This window comes from Natator depressus, chromosome 11, assembly GCF_965152275.1.
Source record: "Natator depressus isolate rNatDep1 chromosome 11, rNatDep2.hap1, whole genome shotgun sequence".
Classification (NCBI taxonomy): domain Eukaryota; kingdom Metazoa; phylum Chordata; order Testudines; family Cheloniidae; genus Natator; species Natator depressus.
Genome location: NC_134244.1, coordinates 41,588,781 through 41,607,326, shown reverse-complemented (window position 1 = coordinate 41,607,326; position 18,546 = coordinate 41,588,781). Strand labels below are relative to the sequence as shown.

Genomic DNA, 18,546 nt, shown 5'->3' with positions numbered 1-18,546 from the left:
TGTGCTCTGTGCAACCTTGCACTGCACACTGAGGATATTTGGGACTTTGTGTGTGAATTGCCTACATTTCCTTCTCTACTGCCTTAGCCTGAGATGGAACACTAGTGTGTCCACCTTGCGTTTTCCTCTGCGCATTCTGCAGTTGTTCTTTTAGTCGGTTTAGTGTTTCCAGTTGGTGGTTGTTAGTACAGAATTAGAAAGGTTTCCCCCCCTTTTCTTTTTTACCCCTCTTTTTTACATTTTTTAAAAATATCTTCCAGGGAGCTTATTTTGCCTGGCTGAGTATGCCTGGTTTGACTGATAGGTTGAGGGTTCAGTTCCTCCCTCACCTCTTCCTGCAACCTTTTACCCACCTCCCCACTTTTGAAGACTGCCTTCCCCAATTCCAACAGGCTTGACAGCCTATTACAACAGCCAAGCCCAGAATATCATAGGAATATGCTCAGCAGGCGCTTCTTCGCAGGCTATAAATGGGAGTTGGACTCTCAAATTATTTCACAGGATATTTCAAATGTGGTGGACCTCTTCACCACATTCAGCAACAAGAAGCGTCCTTGGATCATCTTTGGAGGATGCTGTTCTCCTTCCCTGAACGAAGTCTTTTCTGTGCATTTCCTCCAACCCTGCTAATACTATGAGTGATTAACAAGATCAGATAAGACAAGGCTAGGGTTATCCTTATAGTACCGACCAGGCTGAGACAGAGTCAGAGTCCTGACCTGCTTCACCTGTGTCTCCAATGGTCATTTAAACTTCCAACCATCCTACATCTTCTCTCCCTGGATGCAAGTCCCATGCTTCAGGATTAGAAGCCACCTGCCTGACAGGAGTACCACAGGTATTACTCAACAGTAGAAGGGAATCAACTGGAATTACTTACCTTCAGTGGTTGAATCTTTTCCGTTTCTGTTGTCACCATCACCATCTTGTGCTTTTAATCCTCTTCACTTTTAGTGGTCTTGGATTACCTGCTGAACATGAAGAAATCAGTGTTGTCAGTTTAGCTCTGTTAAGGTTCGTCTAGTTGTGATGTCAGCATTTCATTCCTTGCTAAAAGGGTGTTCCAGATTTGCACGCCTTATGCTGTCAAGATTTATTAAGGGTTTGGGGAACATCTTCCCCAAGTTAAGGATCCTACTGTTACATGGGATCTCAAACTGGTACTTAAATACCTCATAGGACCTTCCATTTGAAGCTATGGCAACCTGCTCCTTGCGTCGCTTATCTGTGAAGACAGCCTTTCTAGTAGCATTACACCAGCCCACAAGGTTGCGATAATTGGGGCCTTGATGGCGGACACCTCCCCCCATTTACAGTGGTTTTCAAGGACAAGATCTCTTCATGGTCACACTCTCTAAATTCTCAGCTAAGTGCTGTTGGATTTTCATCTTAACTAGGCCATTGATCTACCAGCGTTTTTTCCTTAAATCACATAAATCTCAATGTGAGACCTCCTTTCATATTTTAGATGTTAGACAGGCATTGGCCTTCTACTTAGATTGGACCAAGCAGTTTTAAAGATCACTTAGAGACAAACAGTCTATCGCAGGGAGATCCAGTGTGGTCCACAATCTTTACACAGACTTTTGTGTTGGATCTCTGGGTGTGTCATTGCTTGCTAAGAAGGAACTGGTGCTCTACCCCTCTCCTCCCTCTGCTTTCCCCCATCTCCCAAGGATAATAGCACGTTCTCCCAGATCACAGTTGACTTTCATAACTTTATTCAGGAACGTTCTGTTTTGAGCTGCTACATAGGTTTCTATATGCTATACCTTAGTCCATTCCATCAGATCTGATGAGGCACTTGGTACTGCTGTACTGTCTTCTGTCTTGGACTCAATTCAGAAGCTCCCTTCTGGGGATACTGCTCGGTAGTCATCTGAAGTGGAACATCTAAAGGGACACTACTTGAAGAGGTAACTCACCCGAGCACTAACTGTGGTTCTTAGAGATGCGTGTCTTCCCTCCCTCTTCTCTTCCCCACCCCCCATTGGTGCTCTGCTACCTGCGTTCCTTTCCCTTTTTTTCAGATCGTTCTTTGTTGGATATTTAGATAGAGAAGGAACTGAGCTGTGGGCGGTCTGTCACACCGGCCTATATACCTTCGGTGTGTGACACAACGTTCTATAGAGCAGTGGTTCTCAAAGCCGGTCCGTCCCTTGTTCAGGGAAAGCCTCTGGCGGGCCGGGCCGGTTTGTTTACCTGCCACGTCCGCACCTTCGGCCGATCGCGGCTCCCACTGGCCGTGGTTCGCCGCTCCAGGCCAATGGGGGCTGCAGGAAGGGTGGACAGCACATCCCTTTTAAATTCACTTTGAAGTGCAACTTTGATGTATTTTGCCCCCGCCATTCAGAAAATCAAAGGAAATCATAAAATAAAAGGCATAGGCGGGGGTGTGTGTGATATATGCGAGAGAGCCAAAAAAATGTACTATGTAAATATTTCCTTCATCATATATCTTTTTGTAGGTTTGATTCAGTTCTTGTTTTCTAAATCATTGCTTTGGAAGATGCATGGGTGACATCTTGGATATTCATCGGTCAGTTAATGTTTGTTACAGCACAGTGGAGAATGGGTAAAGGGATGAACTCTCAGAGAATATGGACTCCTCTTAATGCATATTTCTCAGAAGACCCAATTAAAATAATAAAAGGCAAAATTAAGTTTTTGGAAGAGGCTAATATGACCTCTAACTTATTGGTACTCGCATTAGTGAATGTCAAATAATTGTATAAAGCCAAGTAGAAAAAATAAAAGTAGAAGCTCACATATTACTGTATTTGCCAATCATTAAACTTAAATACAGAAAGAGAATTTTCTTCACTTTGTTTATATTTTTGTCTAGTAGTTTGTCCTTAGATAAGGCAGAAATATTAAAATTTACTAAAGCAGGAGCAAGTGTATGAGGAAATAAAACAGGAAGGCTCCTTACTTGGCTTTTTAAAAGGGAGAAACTCAAAATGCAGTTAATGGTTTTGGATGAATCAGGGAAATGATCAACATCTGCAAATCAGATTTGGAACACTTTACTATATACACATATGAATCCCATTGTTTATAACAAATATAGAAGACTACTTAGCTGAGAGAAACTTACGGTTGAAAAGAAATTGGAGTGAGTAAAAGGAGAACGTCAGAAGTTTCCAAAGTTTCAGGAAGCCGGCGCAGGACTAGAGGATATTTCATACCAAAAACCATTCCTCTCCTTCAAAATCCTGCAGCTGTATAATTGAGAAAGAGAACTTTCTTCTCATGAGTTCAGATTAGTTGTAATTGGTCTATATTTTTAACCAAAGATTCCACAGAAGATGAATCTGATAAACTTTTCTCCTTTTATTGAATTGGTATTATAAAACTTTCACAAGGCTTGATAAAATAACTACATTTATAGTTTGTTTAGAGATACTACGCAACCATAAGGAATATATTGAATAATATTTATAGCGCAGCAAACACAATTGAAGACTCAGTGTAAAAAAGCAAAAACAAAACCCAGCTATCTGAGTTCTAGATGATAAGGCCCTTAGCAGGGTGGAGTGGCATTTCCTTCCAACAATAGTGGAAATTTGGATTTTGTCTTATTCCTTAAAATGGCTATGGCTAGAACTGAAAGAAATGTATCAGTTAGAAAGAGAGTTTGAGCCCTGTTCTATACTTACTAAGTATGAAGATGCCAGAGGTTGAAGAGCTGGCTGTCCCTGTGATGCAATAATCCCAATTCCAGAAGAAAGGCGGTTCACGAATAAGAATCCAAGATCATGGCAAGACAGATAGAAAAAAGGGTTAGAGCAACAACACAGCACTGCTTGACACCAGTACAGATGGTGAACAAGTTCGTCTCCACCCCATTACAGAGGATGGTGGCGGTCATCCCATCATGAAGTAGCCTGAGAATACAAATGAACTTCAGTGGCCAACCAAACTTAGACAGGACCTTCTATATCCCTTCATGATTGATGGAATCAAAAGCCTTAGGTCAATTAATGCCATAAACTATAGTTGGTGGTGTTCTCTACACTGTCCTTGCCTGTGTCTTATCTCAACCCTCCCCCAAGCACTTCATGGCTTCTCCTTGAATACCCCAACCTAGTCTTTAATTCCGTGTTCCTTGTGCAAGTCCCAGTCTTTCCCAACCCCACTCCAACTCCTTGTCCAATCTGTCTTCTGCCTGCTGGTTCCCTTTCCCACTACAGGGGCACAGCTGCAGCACTGCATCTAATCAGGTCACCAGGATTGTTATTACTGACTTCAGTATGCTGATGACTCTGCTATCCTTGCGTGCACACAGTCCACCCTAGATCTTTTCTCAGGCATCTATCATAGCCTGGGACTTTCCCTCAACATTGGGAAAACTAAAATGCTCCATCAGCCTGCCCCAGCACAAATAGCCCCCCTTCTCCCACAAATTGTCATCGGTAGTGAGCCCCTGGAAAACATTGAGCATTTCCCTTACCTTGGTAGCCACCTCTCCCAGACAACCAATCTAGATGCGGAGATTGAACATAGGATCTGTTGTGCCAGTGTGTCTTTAGAACTGCGCAACTTTCCGATCTTTATTGCTAGAGATTTGCAAATGGAAACTAAGATCCTGGTCTACAGTGCAGTAGTCATCCCCACCCTCCTTTATGGGTTTGGGACATGGATGGCATACCAAAGCGATTTTAAGCGCCTGGAGTGATAGTAGCGCTGCCTTAGGAAGATTCCCCATATCAGATAGGAAGACCATTGCACCAATGCCAGCTTTCTCTCTGCAGCTAACATCACCAGTGTTGGGGCGAAGATTATGAAACATCAACTTAGCTGAGCTGGTCGTTGTGTGCAGGTGTCTGGTCCTTGTCTTCCGAAGCAAATTCTCTTCTCTTAACTTAATCATGGTAAGAGGACCCGTGAGGGACAGAGGAAATGCTGCAAGGATTCCCTGAAAGTATATCTTAAGAAGGGGGCCATTGATCCCACGAATTGGGGAAGAGCTGGCTGGCAATAGACTTCAGTAGCGTTGCATCATACATCAAGCCTCAGCCTGTTTTTGAAGAGAATCACCTTGCTCAAGAGTGAGGCTGAGAAATGGCAGAGGAAAAAGGAAATTGTACAGTATCCCAGCCAGCAGTACTGCTCTCTTTAAGCAATCACCATGTCAAAAACTGTAGAGCACAGATTCGACGATTCCACCATCATCCATGATGTTTCCCCTGGCAGACATCCTCCTTGTATCGAGGGATTGCTGCCGCCGCCGCACACTTACTGAAATCAACCTAGCTCCGGGGCTCAGGAATTTTTCATATCCCTGAATGCTGTAGTTAAGCTGACCTAAACGCTGGTGTAGAAGTGGCTAGCTTGACTTAAGAATTCTTCTGTTGACCTAGCTACCACCACTCAGGGAGGCAGATTACTGACATGGATGGAAAAAAACCCTTCTGTTGAAATATAGAAAGCAGTCTGCCCTACGGCATTCCAGCGTCATATAGACAGTGCTGCAGCAGTGTCCCTATAATGCCCATAGTGTAGGCATGCCCTGATACTAGGTAGGCAAGGAGACAGGGAAAGGGAGCCAGTTGGGGGAAGACTGAAATTGGACAAGAAGTTGGAGTGGAGGTGAGAGAGACTGGGACTTGTACAGGGAGCTTGGAATGAAAGAATAGGTTAGAGCAGGGGTGGGCTGACTTTTTTTGCCCCGAGGGCCACATTGGGGTTGCAAAACTGAATGGAGGATCCACGTAGGAAAGGCTGTGCCTCCCCAAACAGCCTGGCCTCCTCCCCCTCCCACTTACTGCCCCCCTCAGAACCCATGACCCATCCAACCCTCCCTGCTCCTTGTCTTCTGACCGCCCCCTCCTGGGACCCCAACCCCATCCAACCCCCCCCGCTTCCCATCCCCTGACCGCTGCCTCCCAGACCCCCGCTGCCTGGGACACCACCCCCTAGCCAACCACCCCTGCTCACTGTCCCCTGACTGCCCTGCCCCCTATCCACACCCCAGCCTCCTGCCAGGCCCCCCAGGACTCCCACGCTTATTCAACCCCCCCCCCGTTCCCTGCCTCCGTGGGCCGTAGTTTGCCCACCTCTGGTTAGAGGTATGTGAGGAGAGTGGGACTGAGAGGAAGAACCACAAAGTGGTTGGGGGAGAATTGAGATAAGACTGGGGCAGGGACAGGCTGGAGGGGACAGAAATAGAAAGGATTGGGCTTGTGGGGAGTAAGGGAAGGATCTGGGACAACTAGAACACACTCCTTTGTGGAACTTTGTGTTTCTGAATCCTAAGATTTGTCTATTCTCAACAATCTTTGAAACCCACTGGCAAAGTATGTCTTATCCCAGTGTTGTATCAAGTTGAAGATGACAGCCTGCTGCTATCAGTTACTTCATTAGGTCAAGTGGCAGAAGCCTATGCTGTGAATCTGCTTGTGATCCATATGGATGTTAGCATAATTCCTTATAATTTAGGCTAAGATTTTGTCATGGTTATTTTTAGTAAAAGTCAAGGGCAATAAACAAAAATTCACAGAAGTCCGTGACCTGTCTGTGACTTTTTTGCTGCTGCGGCTCTGTGGTTTCCCCCTGCCACTGTGGTGGCTGGGAGTTGTGGGGTTCCCCCTCTGCCCGTGGCAGCTGGAAGCTGCAGGGGAGGGCCTCCTCTGCCTATGGCAGCTGGGAGCTGCAGGGTGGCCATATTTCCCAAAGAGAAAACAGGACACCCACTCGCCCAAGGTGTCTCATTCCCCTGTTGCGAGACTGTCGCCCATCAATGGGAACCATGCAGGGTGCCCCCTGTCACTGGAACCTTCCCAGGGGCCCACTGGCTGCCAGCTCCAGAGTCCTGCAGCCCCTGGGGCTGAAGCAGAGAATGTCACGCAGGTCTCTGGAAGTCACAGTTTCCGTGTCTTCCATGACATAAATGTAGCCTTACTTATAATGTAAGGTTTTTTCAGTTTGCTTCCTAAAAATGCGGTCCTGTTGGAGGAAAAAGAGTGTGTGTGCATGTAATTACAGAGTGCTTAGTAATGCATATGCATTAATATTGCACAGCCAGCCTTAATTCTAGCATTTTCTAAATTTTGTTTGACTTTGAAACTTTAGGTTCTTTTAACATTGTTTTTGGTCCATGATATGGACCTCTAGATCTGATTATGCTATTAATGTACTAGAGAATTCCCTTTGCTTATGGGAATCCTAATCTGATTGCTTAAAGACGTTTTAAATCTTCAAGCTGCTCGAACCCTACAAAGCAGACTTAGGTGGGACAAAGGATCTGGTCTTAAATGCCTGACCTTTATATATATTATGTCTGAGTAACAAGGTTTTGTATGAGTTTGTTTTTCCTGAAAAAAAAATGTGGAAGGTTATATAATGCCCTTCCCTGTCGTTAGATCAGGAGTGTATCTCTTTAGACAGTTAAGGATTCAAATTCTTCAAACATTATATTCATGAAAGGTGACCAGAAGAGGGGAAAAAACAGATTTGTACGTTTTTCTTCTTTGTGTATAAAAAGGTTTGAAATGCTTAAAAACAAAAATCTCTTTCTTGTGTTTACATTCCTGATATTTCTGAGATAGTTTTATTTTCCCTGGTTTGCGGAAGGCTTTGGGGAGTCGGATATGACTTAGGAGTGCTTTCCACCCTTAGTTGAAAGGGTGTGAATGCTGAATCCCTAATAAAAGATTTTTTTTTTTTTTGTCCTTTCAGTTTTAGGTATTTAAAACTTAGGTATTTAAAAATTGAATGTTTTAACATTTAAAAAACAAGCCAGACTATTTATTTTAAAAGGTTTGAATAAAAATTGCTTCTCTTAATCAAATCCAAGGTTTTTCTGAGGTTAAACCTACGAGTTATCTATAGAGTCTACCAGGAAAAATAGTAGACAAGACCTGTATTTAAAATGCATTCAGAAATTTGTCTCATTTTATATCTATATGATCTGTATTTTTTTTAAATAGATCAGGCAGCCTTTATACATCAAAAACAAGAAAAAGGGGACAAAAGACAATTGTTTCTTTTACAGATCTATTTTAAAAACAGAAATAGAGCCCATATTAACCTAAGTACTTCGTAGTATTTTGGATTTCTTTATGTGCTAGACAGTTTTAGTTGATATTGTTTGGTAATGAAACCTTTAACTTTTATCTTTCAGCAAGATTCCAGCCTTTCTGAACGTAGTGGATATTGCTGGTCTTGTGAAAGGAGCCCATGCTGGCCAGGGCCTAGGAAATGCCTTTTTGTCTCATATTAGCGCCTGTGATGGAATCTTTCATCTGATGCGTATGTAAATTCGTTAATTCATGTGAACTGTTTAGCGTAAGAATAATATTGTAACGTTTTGTTAAACAAAAACTATACAGTTAAGTAGAAAATGTCTATTTAAATGGGAAAAAATTTCTTCAGTTATACAATTGATGCCTATTGGGATTCTTTTCATACATGTTTTCGAGAACTCTCCCATTCTCAGATATGTAGTGACTTATTTACTCTTGATGGCATTGTTTGGTGTTCCAGCAAATGTAACCTTGAACTGATTTTTTGGGTTTGTAGTAACTTTATCTTTATCTTGTTTTCGGGGGAGGCTCAGAATGGAGGGATATCTTTAATTTCACAAACAAGGAGGAATGATAAGTGTTAATGGAAGGCTGAACAGTGTGAGGGGAACGTGTGGTGGTTTATAAACTGGTTACAGCACTACCTGCATCTCTGTTCTTTCTGATCTCTGAGTGCATCTCCTCAGATCTTGGACCTGCACAATCCAAGGATATAGTGATCACAATGTGCTGGGCTTCCTGATTACAGGCATCCAGAAGAGGTCCAGGCAACAACTGAGGATCTACCCTTTGAGGGCAAAGTGCCTGAATGGACAAGACACTCTATAGTCCCTTAAGGATTTGAAGATGACACTGAGATCTCAGGGAATTTATGCCCCATTCCATACCCTAGCCCCTCCAGGTATCTGCTGCCTCAAAGACAGAAAACACTCTGGTTTCCAACCAGAATATCCTCTGAAAAAGACCACGCTTTTACAGTTTCAGGGTAACTGCACCTCTGATCTCCCCTCTGTGGTCCTTTTGAGGAATGCCTGCTCAGTTCTCAGGCCTCTAGCTTTCTCCTCTTTCTGGGCAAGGACCTACATCCTACCCCTTCTGACTGGGAGTTTTATGCTGCAGTCCCTGTGCATGTCACTGTGATTATCCCAAGCAGGTCTGATAAAAGTCCAGCCCGGGGTCCTTAGTTTCTCTATAACGACAGTGATAGTGTTTTTTACTAGTGACCACACAGATTTTCCAGATCAGAATATGTTTATTTACAGAGAAGAAGCATACAGACAAAACCTATTCAAGTGCATGTCTTCATAATGAACACCAATAAAAATTTCTTGATTCCCTCTATAAGGATAATTCACCTGGGAGTGGAAATTGCTACTTCTGTGGCAAAGGTCTACTTGTCACTGGACAGATTCCACAAGATCCAGAACCTGATGTCCAGGTTGGTAAGATTTACCAGGCCACTCTGTGTCTGCAGCCACTGGGCTTCCTGGTTTTATGTATAGGAATCATCCCATGGCAAGGCCTCATATCAGGTGTCTGTAAGCTTTTTCTCTTAAAAGGGTGGAAACGTTCATTGCAATGCATGCAAGATCAGGTACTAGTTCCATACCAGTGCCAAAGACTTTAAAATGGGTGGAAAATCCCAGAGATCATTCACAGGGGTCTTTCCATATGCCTTCCAGACCCATGGGTACTGACAAATGATGCCAGTCTATGGGATGGGGGGTACATCTGGGGCACAACAGAATGCAAGGTATCTGGAACCCTAGGGAAAGAAACCAGAGTATCAACCTGTTGGTCTAGACCAGGGTGGGCAAACTACGGCCCGTGGGCTGCATCCGGCCCACTGGATGTTTTAATCTGTCCCTCAAGCTCCTGCCAGGGAGAGGGATTGGGAGCTTTCCCCACTCCGGTGCTCCAGCCAAGGAGTGGGGTTGGAAGCTTGCCTTGCTCTGCACTGCGTCGCTCCCGGAAGCAGGAGCAGCCCTGGGGCTCCACACGCTGCCCCCACCCCAAGTGCCAGCTCTGAAGCTCCCATTGGCCAGATACCGCGGCCAATGGGAGCTGCGGGGGTCGTGCCTGCAGATGGGGCAGCGCACAGAGCAGCATGGCCCCGCCTCCAGAGGGGGGTGGGCCACTGTTTGTTTCCAGGAGCTGCTTCAGGTGAGCGCTGCCTGGATCCTGCACCCCTGAGCCCCCCACCATGCCCCCAACCCTGTGCCCCAGCCCTGATCGCCCTCCAAATCCTTTGATCCCAGTCCGTAGCACCCTCCTGCACCCCAAATCCTTCATCCCCAGCCCCACCCCAGTCTGCTGCTCCAGCCGAGAGCACCCTCCCGTCCTCCATCCCAGCCTGGAGCGCTCTTCTGCACCCCAAACCTCTCATACCCAGTCCCACCCCAGAGTCTGTACCCCCAGCCGGAGCCCTCATCCCCCCCCGTGCTCCCGAATCACCTGCCCGAGCCAGTCCTCCATACAATTTCCATACCAAGATGTGGTCCTCAGGCCAAAAAGTATTCCCACCCCTGGTCTAGACTGACAGCTCTGAGCTCATACTAAGGTTCCAGTTACCTAGAGGGGGATTATGTTCTGGAGCAGTTGAACAACTCAATCACTGTGGCCTGTATGCACAAACCGGGGGAACAGGGAGAGTAACTCTACGTGCAAAAGCAATGGAAGTAATGGAATAGGCATAAAAGAATTGAAAAGGCAGTCTGGCTCAGCAGATGCACTGGCAACAACTCAGAATGGTGCCTAAATCAGGAAGTCTTCACTCTGATCTCACAGGGATTCAGCCTCTTGGTTGTTGACCTGTTTGCCAGTCACAAGAACACAAAGCGGCAGGGATGCAGATCCCAAGGCCCTGGAGACTGATGCTTTTTCACACAGATGGCCACAAGGCCTGCTATATACATTCCCTCCCTTTCCACTTTTAGGAAAGGTGGGTCCAGAGTATAAGGCATGAAGAAGCAAAGTGATAGTACTAGCTCTGCATTGGCCAAAGAGACCATGGTTCTCTGATCTGATGGAATTGAAATTAGAATTACCATTGCAGCTTCCATTGAGACCAGACATCCTTTACCAAGGCCCTCTCTGTTCTGACCCAGACTGTCTGACAGTCTGGCTATTGAGAGGGAAATGTTAGCTGCATTTGATCTATCTTCCAAAGTGATCAGAACTCTCCTCTACCCCAGGAGAGCTTGCACACTAAAGGCCTGCTACGCCATCTGGACCAGGCTTAGCTTCTGGTGTCAAGAATACAATAAAAATCCCAAGGAGCCTGGTGATATATCCGCAAGGAAGTACGTAAACAAGGACTCTTTCTTCTCAAGGAAGGAAGCAAGCAAGCTATGAAACCTGTGCCCTCTTAACTCTGATAGAAGTCTGTCTTTCACCAACCATGAGTGGTCATTGCTGAAATCCATCAGCAGTTCAATATTCTACAGGTGGATGAATCTGGTGAGAGACCTGTTTGCCACCAAGGACAGTGCCAAGTGCCGTAACTTCTGTTTTGGAGGAGGCATGAATCCAGGTGCTTTGCCAGGTGCCTTTTTTTTGCTCCTTCCCATTGATTCTGTTCATCCCCAGCCTGATTGCTGAAGCCAGAGAAGACTGGGCCAGACTCATTCTCATAGTTCCCTACTGGGCAAGGCAGTGCTGGCTGACAGACCTGCAAATGTCCATGCAGCCATAGATCAGGCTGTCAGCTCATGCTCCTCATTCTTGCTATCTTGAAGAAGATACTGCTTGCTGGTCACCTATAATGTGATCCACAATTACACCTACTCAAAGAATAGTTAGTTACCCTATAGTAACTTCCTTTGAGACGTTGTAGTCAGTATGGCTCCCACCGCTCTGTCCTTCATGCCTGCATACGGGAGCATAGGGCACAGGGCATATGCATGGCCCCAACAGACAATGCTATTTAAAAGATTCTGAGCTCACACGCCAGAGGCGCATGTGCCTCTGCAGTGGAATCCACACTGACTAAAACATTTTGAAGAACCAGTTAATTTAGGGTAAGTAACTTTTAATGTTCTTTTAATGATGGAACATATTATAGGAAGGTAGAGGGCCAGATCCTCGCTCAAGTAAATTTGATGTGGGTTCATTGAAGCTGACTTACTCCAGCTGAGGTGCTGGCTCAGAATCTGGAGGCCTTACTGCTTTGTGAATTGACATATGTAAATAGTCATAAACTGCTTGAATATTGCTTGATATGTGTTTGTTATAATTAGGAAACAAAATACATATGTGAAAAACTACTTTTCTTCAAGGTCAGTTTTTGTATAAAGCAGTATGGCAATCTTTTTTTTTTTTTTTTTTAAACCATGTAGTCAGCTACAGTTGTAATCATGCTCAATATTTTTGAAATCTTGTTTTACAGGTATCCTTAATGCACTTTTGTTTGTTGGCAAGATATTCTGAGGTATTGCAGCAGTTATGAAATTATTGTTGCTTTAGGTCTTATTTTCTCCCTAAGAATGAACAAGGCAATGCTGGTGCCTTTTAGATTAGCTCTATCTCACTTTTGCTTGCCCTTCTAGCAACAAGAATGAATGAAACTGCGTTATATTATTATTTTTTTTAACCAAAATTGAAGTCTGTTAGACTTTAAGGTGTGCTGATTGCTCTGTAGACATGAAGAACTTAAGTAATATCTAGGGGTATATTTATTTCTAATTTGAAGCAAATTAGTTTGGATATGAGATGTCAAGTTTTTTTCCTAATGTAAGCTACCTATTTTTTTTTTTTTTTTTTTTTTTGGTACTTTCTCCATAATGCTATAGGGAAAAAATTATGTGGTGAGGGAGACTCTGCATTTTTCCTATCATTTTATTGTTGCAACAAATTTGGGGTTAATTGGCAAGAATATTATACATACCTAGGTCATATATGTGGAATTGCTTTCAGTACTAGGTACTCACAGTATTTGTACTCAAATATGTCTTTGGTCATCTCAACAAAATATTGTACAATGTTTCCAAAAGGGCATATTTTTTTAAATTTGTTTCAGTTAATAGTGTTAATACATCTGAACCATCACAGTGGCTAGATGAAAACTGTCAGTTTTTAGTTACCTGAACCTATCATTTAGAACAAAAGCATGCCAACCATTTGATTTACAGTAGGGTAAAAAATTAAAACTGTGGTTTGAAAGTAAATGGTTCCAGTAGTGCATCTTATAAACATACATTGAAGCTCGCTTTTAAAATCTAATTCAGTAAATATAAGCAAGAATAAAAATTAGTTTTAATTATTGCTGAAGGAATCTGTCCCACAGCTCTTGTTTTACTGCAGTGGTACTATAATACAAAATCTTTGTTCTCGCCACTTAATATGAAAATATGAATATAAGTATTTAAGGATTAAAAGAGGAATCTAGATACACAGTACCTGAAACTGTGCAAACTCTGATATATGAACCAAAAAAAAGCATTTGTGTGATTGTGTGTATGTGTGTGTGTGAGCAAAGATCTATAAGTTGCACAAAACAGTCTGAATGTGAAAACACTGGCAAACTCTACTTTGAAAAATGCAATTAATAGTGTCAGTTTTTAATCTCAACAAAAATGCATAATTATTAGTTGATACACTAGTCATTTTTAGCCAAGACAGACTCTCCATTTATTTACACGGTGCCGTCTAATTCCATTTATTTAGGGGAGTGCAGATTGAACGTGGGGAGATCATTACTGTAAAAACAAAAAAACCCATGCCCCTTACTTTAAAAAAAGTCAGATCATGCAGAATAATTTTAAACCCCTACTAACTCAAGCCAATCAAAATTCTTTTAAAATATCAGAGTGCATATGTTGAACTCAAGGAGTGTCTCCATGCCACATTACATTAAAAAAAAAAAAATACAACCAACCAACTATAGCGCTTCAGCTGTTCCAGACAGAAACCTGTAATCACAAACAGCTTTTATAATGGCAAGTAGGTTTTCTACAGAGAATCCTCTGTTTCGCATAGCTTAGTATTGGATTACCTTGTCAGTAGTTGTTAGAGAAGCATCCATTGGTGGAATTCTTGATGCCCAAAGAAGCCTGTAAACTGTGACCCAGCCCCAATCTGCATTATTTTTCTCCCAGATTACAGCATGTACATGCACTTTTTTTGGTCCTACAGAATTTTGAAGTCCTAGATTGTGAAGCTACTTTTTCTTTTTAAACTATTCTTACGGTAGCTTCATTCTTTCACATTACTATCCCCATTAGAAAGGTTCATTTAGACATCAAGAGAAGCAGCAACAATTGTTTTAACTCGGAACAAAAGCAGTTTTCTGGACAAGTTTCTGTGGCCTCTTCCCATAGTCTCAAGACAGAATGTTTGTGTTCCCAGAGAGCCTGGAGCCAGGTTGGATGGAAGAATTATTCACTTTTCTCCTTGGGCAATCTTTTTTTCCTTTTTCCTAGCTGCATAGGGCAAATGAGTTTTGAAAATAATAGAGAATGTTCTTTCAAAGTCCTCTGTATGCCGACTTCCTACTCCATTCCTTCTGTATCTCTTTTTATCTGAATGTAATGAAGGGTGAGATTATTGCTGTATTTGAGTTACCAACAAAAGTAATAGTTTCTTGTTGTTGTGGGAAAATGTTTTATTCCTCTTGTGGAGATGTTGGCAGCGATCATTCCTTCTTTATGTTCACAGGATTTGTTCAGGCCTGAGGGATGCTTATTTCCACATCTGTCCAGTCACGTCACAGGAAATACTACTTTTAAAAAATATATATTTTGGTGGGAGAGAATTATTTTCCATGCCAACTCTTATTCTGTAGGTTTTCAGCAGGTCCCTTAGTTTTCCTACAATGTCGGCAGAAATTGTGGCACACTTGAGATATTGGGTATTCTTGATATGCTTGGATGATTATCATTAAAAGCTCAGGTGCCTCAAGGAAATCTCCTTTCTGAAAGCTGTTTGCTCTCTCTTCCAGTAATTGGACCTCAGAATAAACCAGAAGTCAGCATTGATTCCAACTCCAAAGTTTACTTTCTTATGAGCGGTTTGAGATTCATGCAAGAACATACCTTATTCTAGATAGGCTTCTGTACATTCGGGTGCAAAAAGATACAATTACTTGAGACTTTCAGGTTGTTATACAGACACTGAAGATGCTGGGGCTTGTGGCTGTTTGCATACTTATGTGATCCCCTATGCCGGATTATGAATGAAACCTCTTCAGAGCTGGTTCAGGGCACATTACAGACCAAAGATCATATGTGCAGCTGGCGCAAATCAGTGCAGCTGTACTGAAGGCACTACAAAATTCTGCACTGGCCCCAAATGTGGATAGCCTTTCCAAGTGGTTGCAAGTGCTTCTGTTGCTGATAAATTTGCTGCAGTTGAGTGTGGATATTTTTGCATAACGAAATATGTGGGATTTGGGACACTCAGTCTGTACTAGAATAATGGTAGGCAAGGAGGCAGCTAGTCTGGAGTGGATGCTCATTCCTATGAGAGAGAAGTTTGGGGAGAGAGTCTTGTGCTGAAGCTTCAAGCAGCTCTTCAGGTTCATAGAAACTTGGTTTCTGGGGAAGAACTACAGCTGGCCCAAGTGTAAACAGACAATATTGCTACAATTCATTTTTTTGAAATCTCAAAGAAAGGAGCTTTCTGGGTACTATGTCAGGGGTCTGGTAAACCTTCTCTTCCAGAAATGAGACTACTAGGTACAAAATACAACATGAAGAATTTCCATTATTATGCCAGCCCAAGCACAGACGTAAGTTGTATGACAGATGCGTTCTTACTCAAATGAGATAAAGACCTTCTCTGTGTGTGAATTTTCACGGATTCCTTTAGTGCCTTGACCAAGATATGAGAGAGAAATATTTTGGTTGCCCTGACATGGTCATATTATTGGTGGTTCTCCAGCCATCTGGATATGGCAGTAGAAGCTCCTGTACAGTGCCAGAGTGCAGTTGAGCTCCATCTCAATAGCACAGGGGTGGGCAAACTGCGGCCCGCAGGCTGCCTCCGGCCAGTTGGACCTTTTAATCTGGCCCTCGAACTCCCGCCCAGCAGCAGGGTTGGGAGCTTTCCCTGCTTCGGTGCTCCAGTCAAGGAGTGGGGTCAGGGTCTTGCATTGCTCCGCTCCGCACGGCTCCCGGAAGCAGGAGCAGCTAGGGGGCTCTGCACCCTGCCCCTGCCCCAAGTGCTGGCTCTGCAGGTCCCATTGGCTGGAAACCGTGGCCAATGGGAGCTGTGGGGGTGGTGCCTGCCAATGGGGCAGCGTGCAGAGCGGTGTGACCCGCCTCCGGAGAGGGGATGGACTGCTGTTTCCAGGAGCCACTTCCGGTAAGTGCCACCCGAATCCTGTTCCCCTGCCCCAGCCCTGATCATCCTCCAAACCGCTCCATCCCAGCCCGGAGCACCCTCCTGCACCCCAAACCCCTCATCCCCAGCCACACCCCAGAGTCTGCACCCCCAGTTGGAGCCTCACCCCCCCCCCCCCCCCGGTGCGTCCCAATCCCCTGCCCCAGCCAGCCCTCCAAACAATTTCCATACTGAGATGTGGCCCTCAGCCAAAAAGTTATGCCCACCCCTGCAATAGCAGAATCAGGGTCTTTTGGACCAAGCTCCTTATCAACCGCCAAGGAGTTGACTTACACTGTTTGTCAAGTGTGCCAGAATGCAGGGGGTGAACAGGTGAGCCTGTGCTCTGATCACTTAGATGTTAATTAGTTCCCACTGAGAAAGCTGATGCGGATAATTAGACAGGCTGGCTGGCTGGGATCCAGGAGGAGCCAGTTAGCCCTTCAGCCCAGGGCTAATAGAGGCAAGAAGGAAGTGCTAAGGTGGGGCGGGAGAGGAGACATGGACTAGTTGAGCCTAGTTACCTAGAGGCCTTGGGAGGAAGACCTGTTTCCTTAAGGTCCTAGGGAGACGGCCAAAAAGCAGAGTGATGTAAATAGACTGTTGCACAGGGATTGTTGTGGAAATGGTGGAGGGAATTTAAAATAAAAGGGTACAGTGAAGGTACAAACGCAAGAGCCTATGCCGTTTCTGCTGGGAAGAAGGCAGGACAGGCGTCATGGCAGATTACATCAGGGAACTACATATACTTAGGTTGCAAAAGCCTTCTGTGTGGAAAGCATAGGCATTAAAAGGATTTCTCTGTGGTTCATAGATAAAGGTTTTAATCCTATTTCTTCATTGATTCAGGATGTGTTCAGCTATTCGGGTGACCTTTGAAAGAAAGGTCTGGTAGTATTATAACAGAAACTGTAGTCAGCTGCCATATCAGGATTCATTAGTGTTTACCAAATGTACTATTTAAATGTTTTTGAAGAGGTTATTATATGCTTACGGGCCTAGGTGGATTTCAGATAACAACCTTGGCTAAACAGATGAAGATCTGGCTTTTGTCCCAAAGAATGTAAATGTAAATTTAGATGTGACACCATGAATGAGAATAACATACAGTAGTTGAATAGGCTATGGTAGGACACGTGCTGATTTTTTCAGTGTGCCAGGGGATGCTTGACCCCTAGTTCTGCCCCAAGGCCCCACCCCTGCCCCTCCTCTTCCTGTCCCGTTCTGTGTCCTCCCCCAAGTGTGCCATGCCTTTGCTCCTCCCCTCTTTCCCCCCTCCCCAGCTCATTGTGGCAGGCAGGAGGCACAGCGAGGTGCTGATCGGCGGGGCCCACCAGCTGTCGGGAGGCGCTGGGAGGGCATGGGGGAGCTGATGGGGAGCTGCCAGTGGGTGCTCAGCACCCGCCATTTTTTCCCCATTCTCCATCCCCACAGCATCCATGAAGTAGGAACCTATGAGGTAGGACAAGACTTGCAGATTACAGCAATGACAAAAGTCTTACAGGGAAGAACATTGGATTTTTGAATAATTAGTAAATTATACAAAAAGCCATATATAAGTTATGTGGAATAGTTTATCTCTTAGTTTAGCACTCCAGGGTAATAAATAAAATCTGTTTTTCAGTGCAGAATAATAAAATTTCAGTATTGTTTCAAATATATTGTTGTTTCTCTCTCTCATGGGCACATTGTTATAGACATTGCATATATATTAGTTCTTGCCTAAAGAGTATGAACTGAAAAGTAATTGTTTGGTATCTTTAACCAAAAAAGTAGTCATGTAGTTTTCTGACAAATTGACTTCTGAAAAGAAAAAATTCCAGAAAACTACATTTTTGGGCACAGGCCAAGTATGGAACATTTTGTTCCCAAGGTTAGATTTTTAAATTTATTTTTTAAAAAAATCATTGGGGAGTGAGTGAAAATGGGAAATTTTAATTGAAACTGTTCTCTATCCGCAGTAGCTTTTGCTCCCATGTTAATGCTATGGTGATATGACACAAATTCTTTAAGCACTTAAGTAACTGAAGCTTTGTCCAGCTTCCATTTTTCTATGTTTGTTCTATATTCTATGAATGATTTTCATATTACTGTGCTCTTTGTAGTGTTTTGGGCACATTTGGGTTGGTGGTGAATTGGAGTAGGAATATTTTCATTGTTGTACAATGTAGATTTTTTTACTAAGGTGGGAGCAATGTTT

The 18,546-nt window shown here is 43.7% G+C and overlaps 1 protein-coding gene across 3 annotated transcripts in view; it reads left to right on the top strand.

Moving 5' to 3' along the window:
• The window catches only part of OLA1 (Obg like ATPase 1), a 228,775-nt gene that overhangs the window by 25,730 nt on the left and 184,499 nt on the right, over positions 1–18,546 (top strand). For all 3 annotated transcript variants that reach the window (XM_074967613.1, XM_074967612.1, XM_074967611.1), the window contains exon 4: positions 8,126–8,253. In XM_074967613.1, coding sequence (XP_074823714.1) covers positions 8,126–8,253 — 128 coding nt within the window. The remainder of the gene's footprint in view (positions 1–8,125; positions 8,254–18,546) is intronic.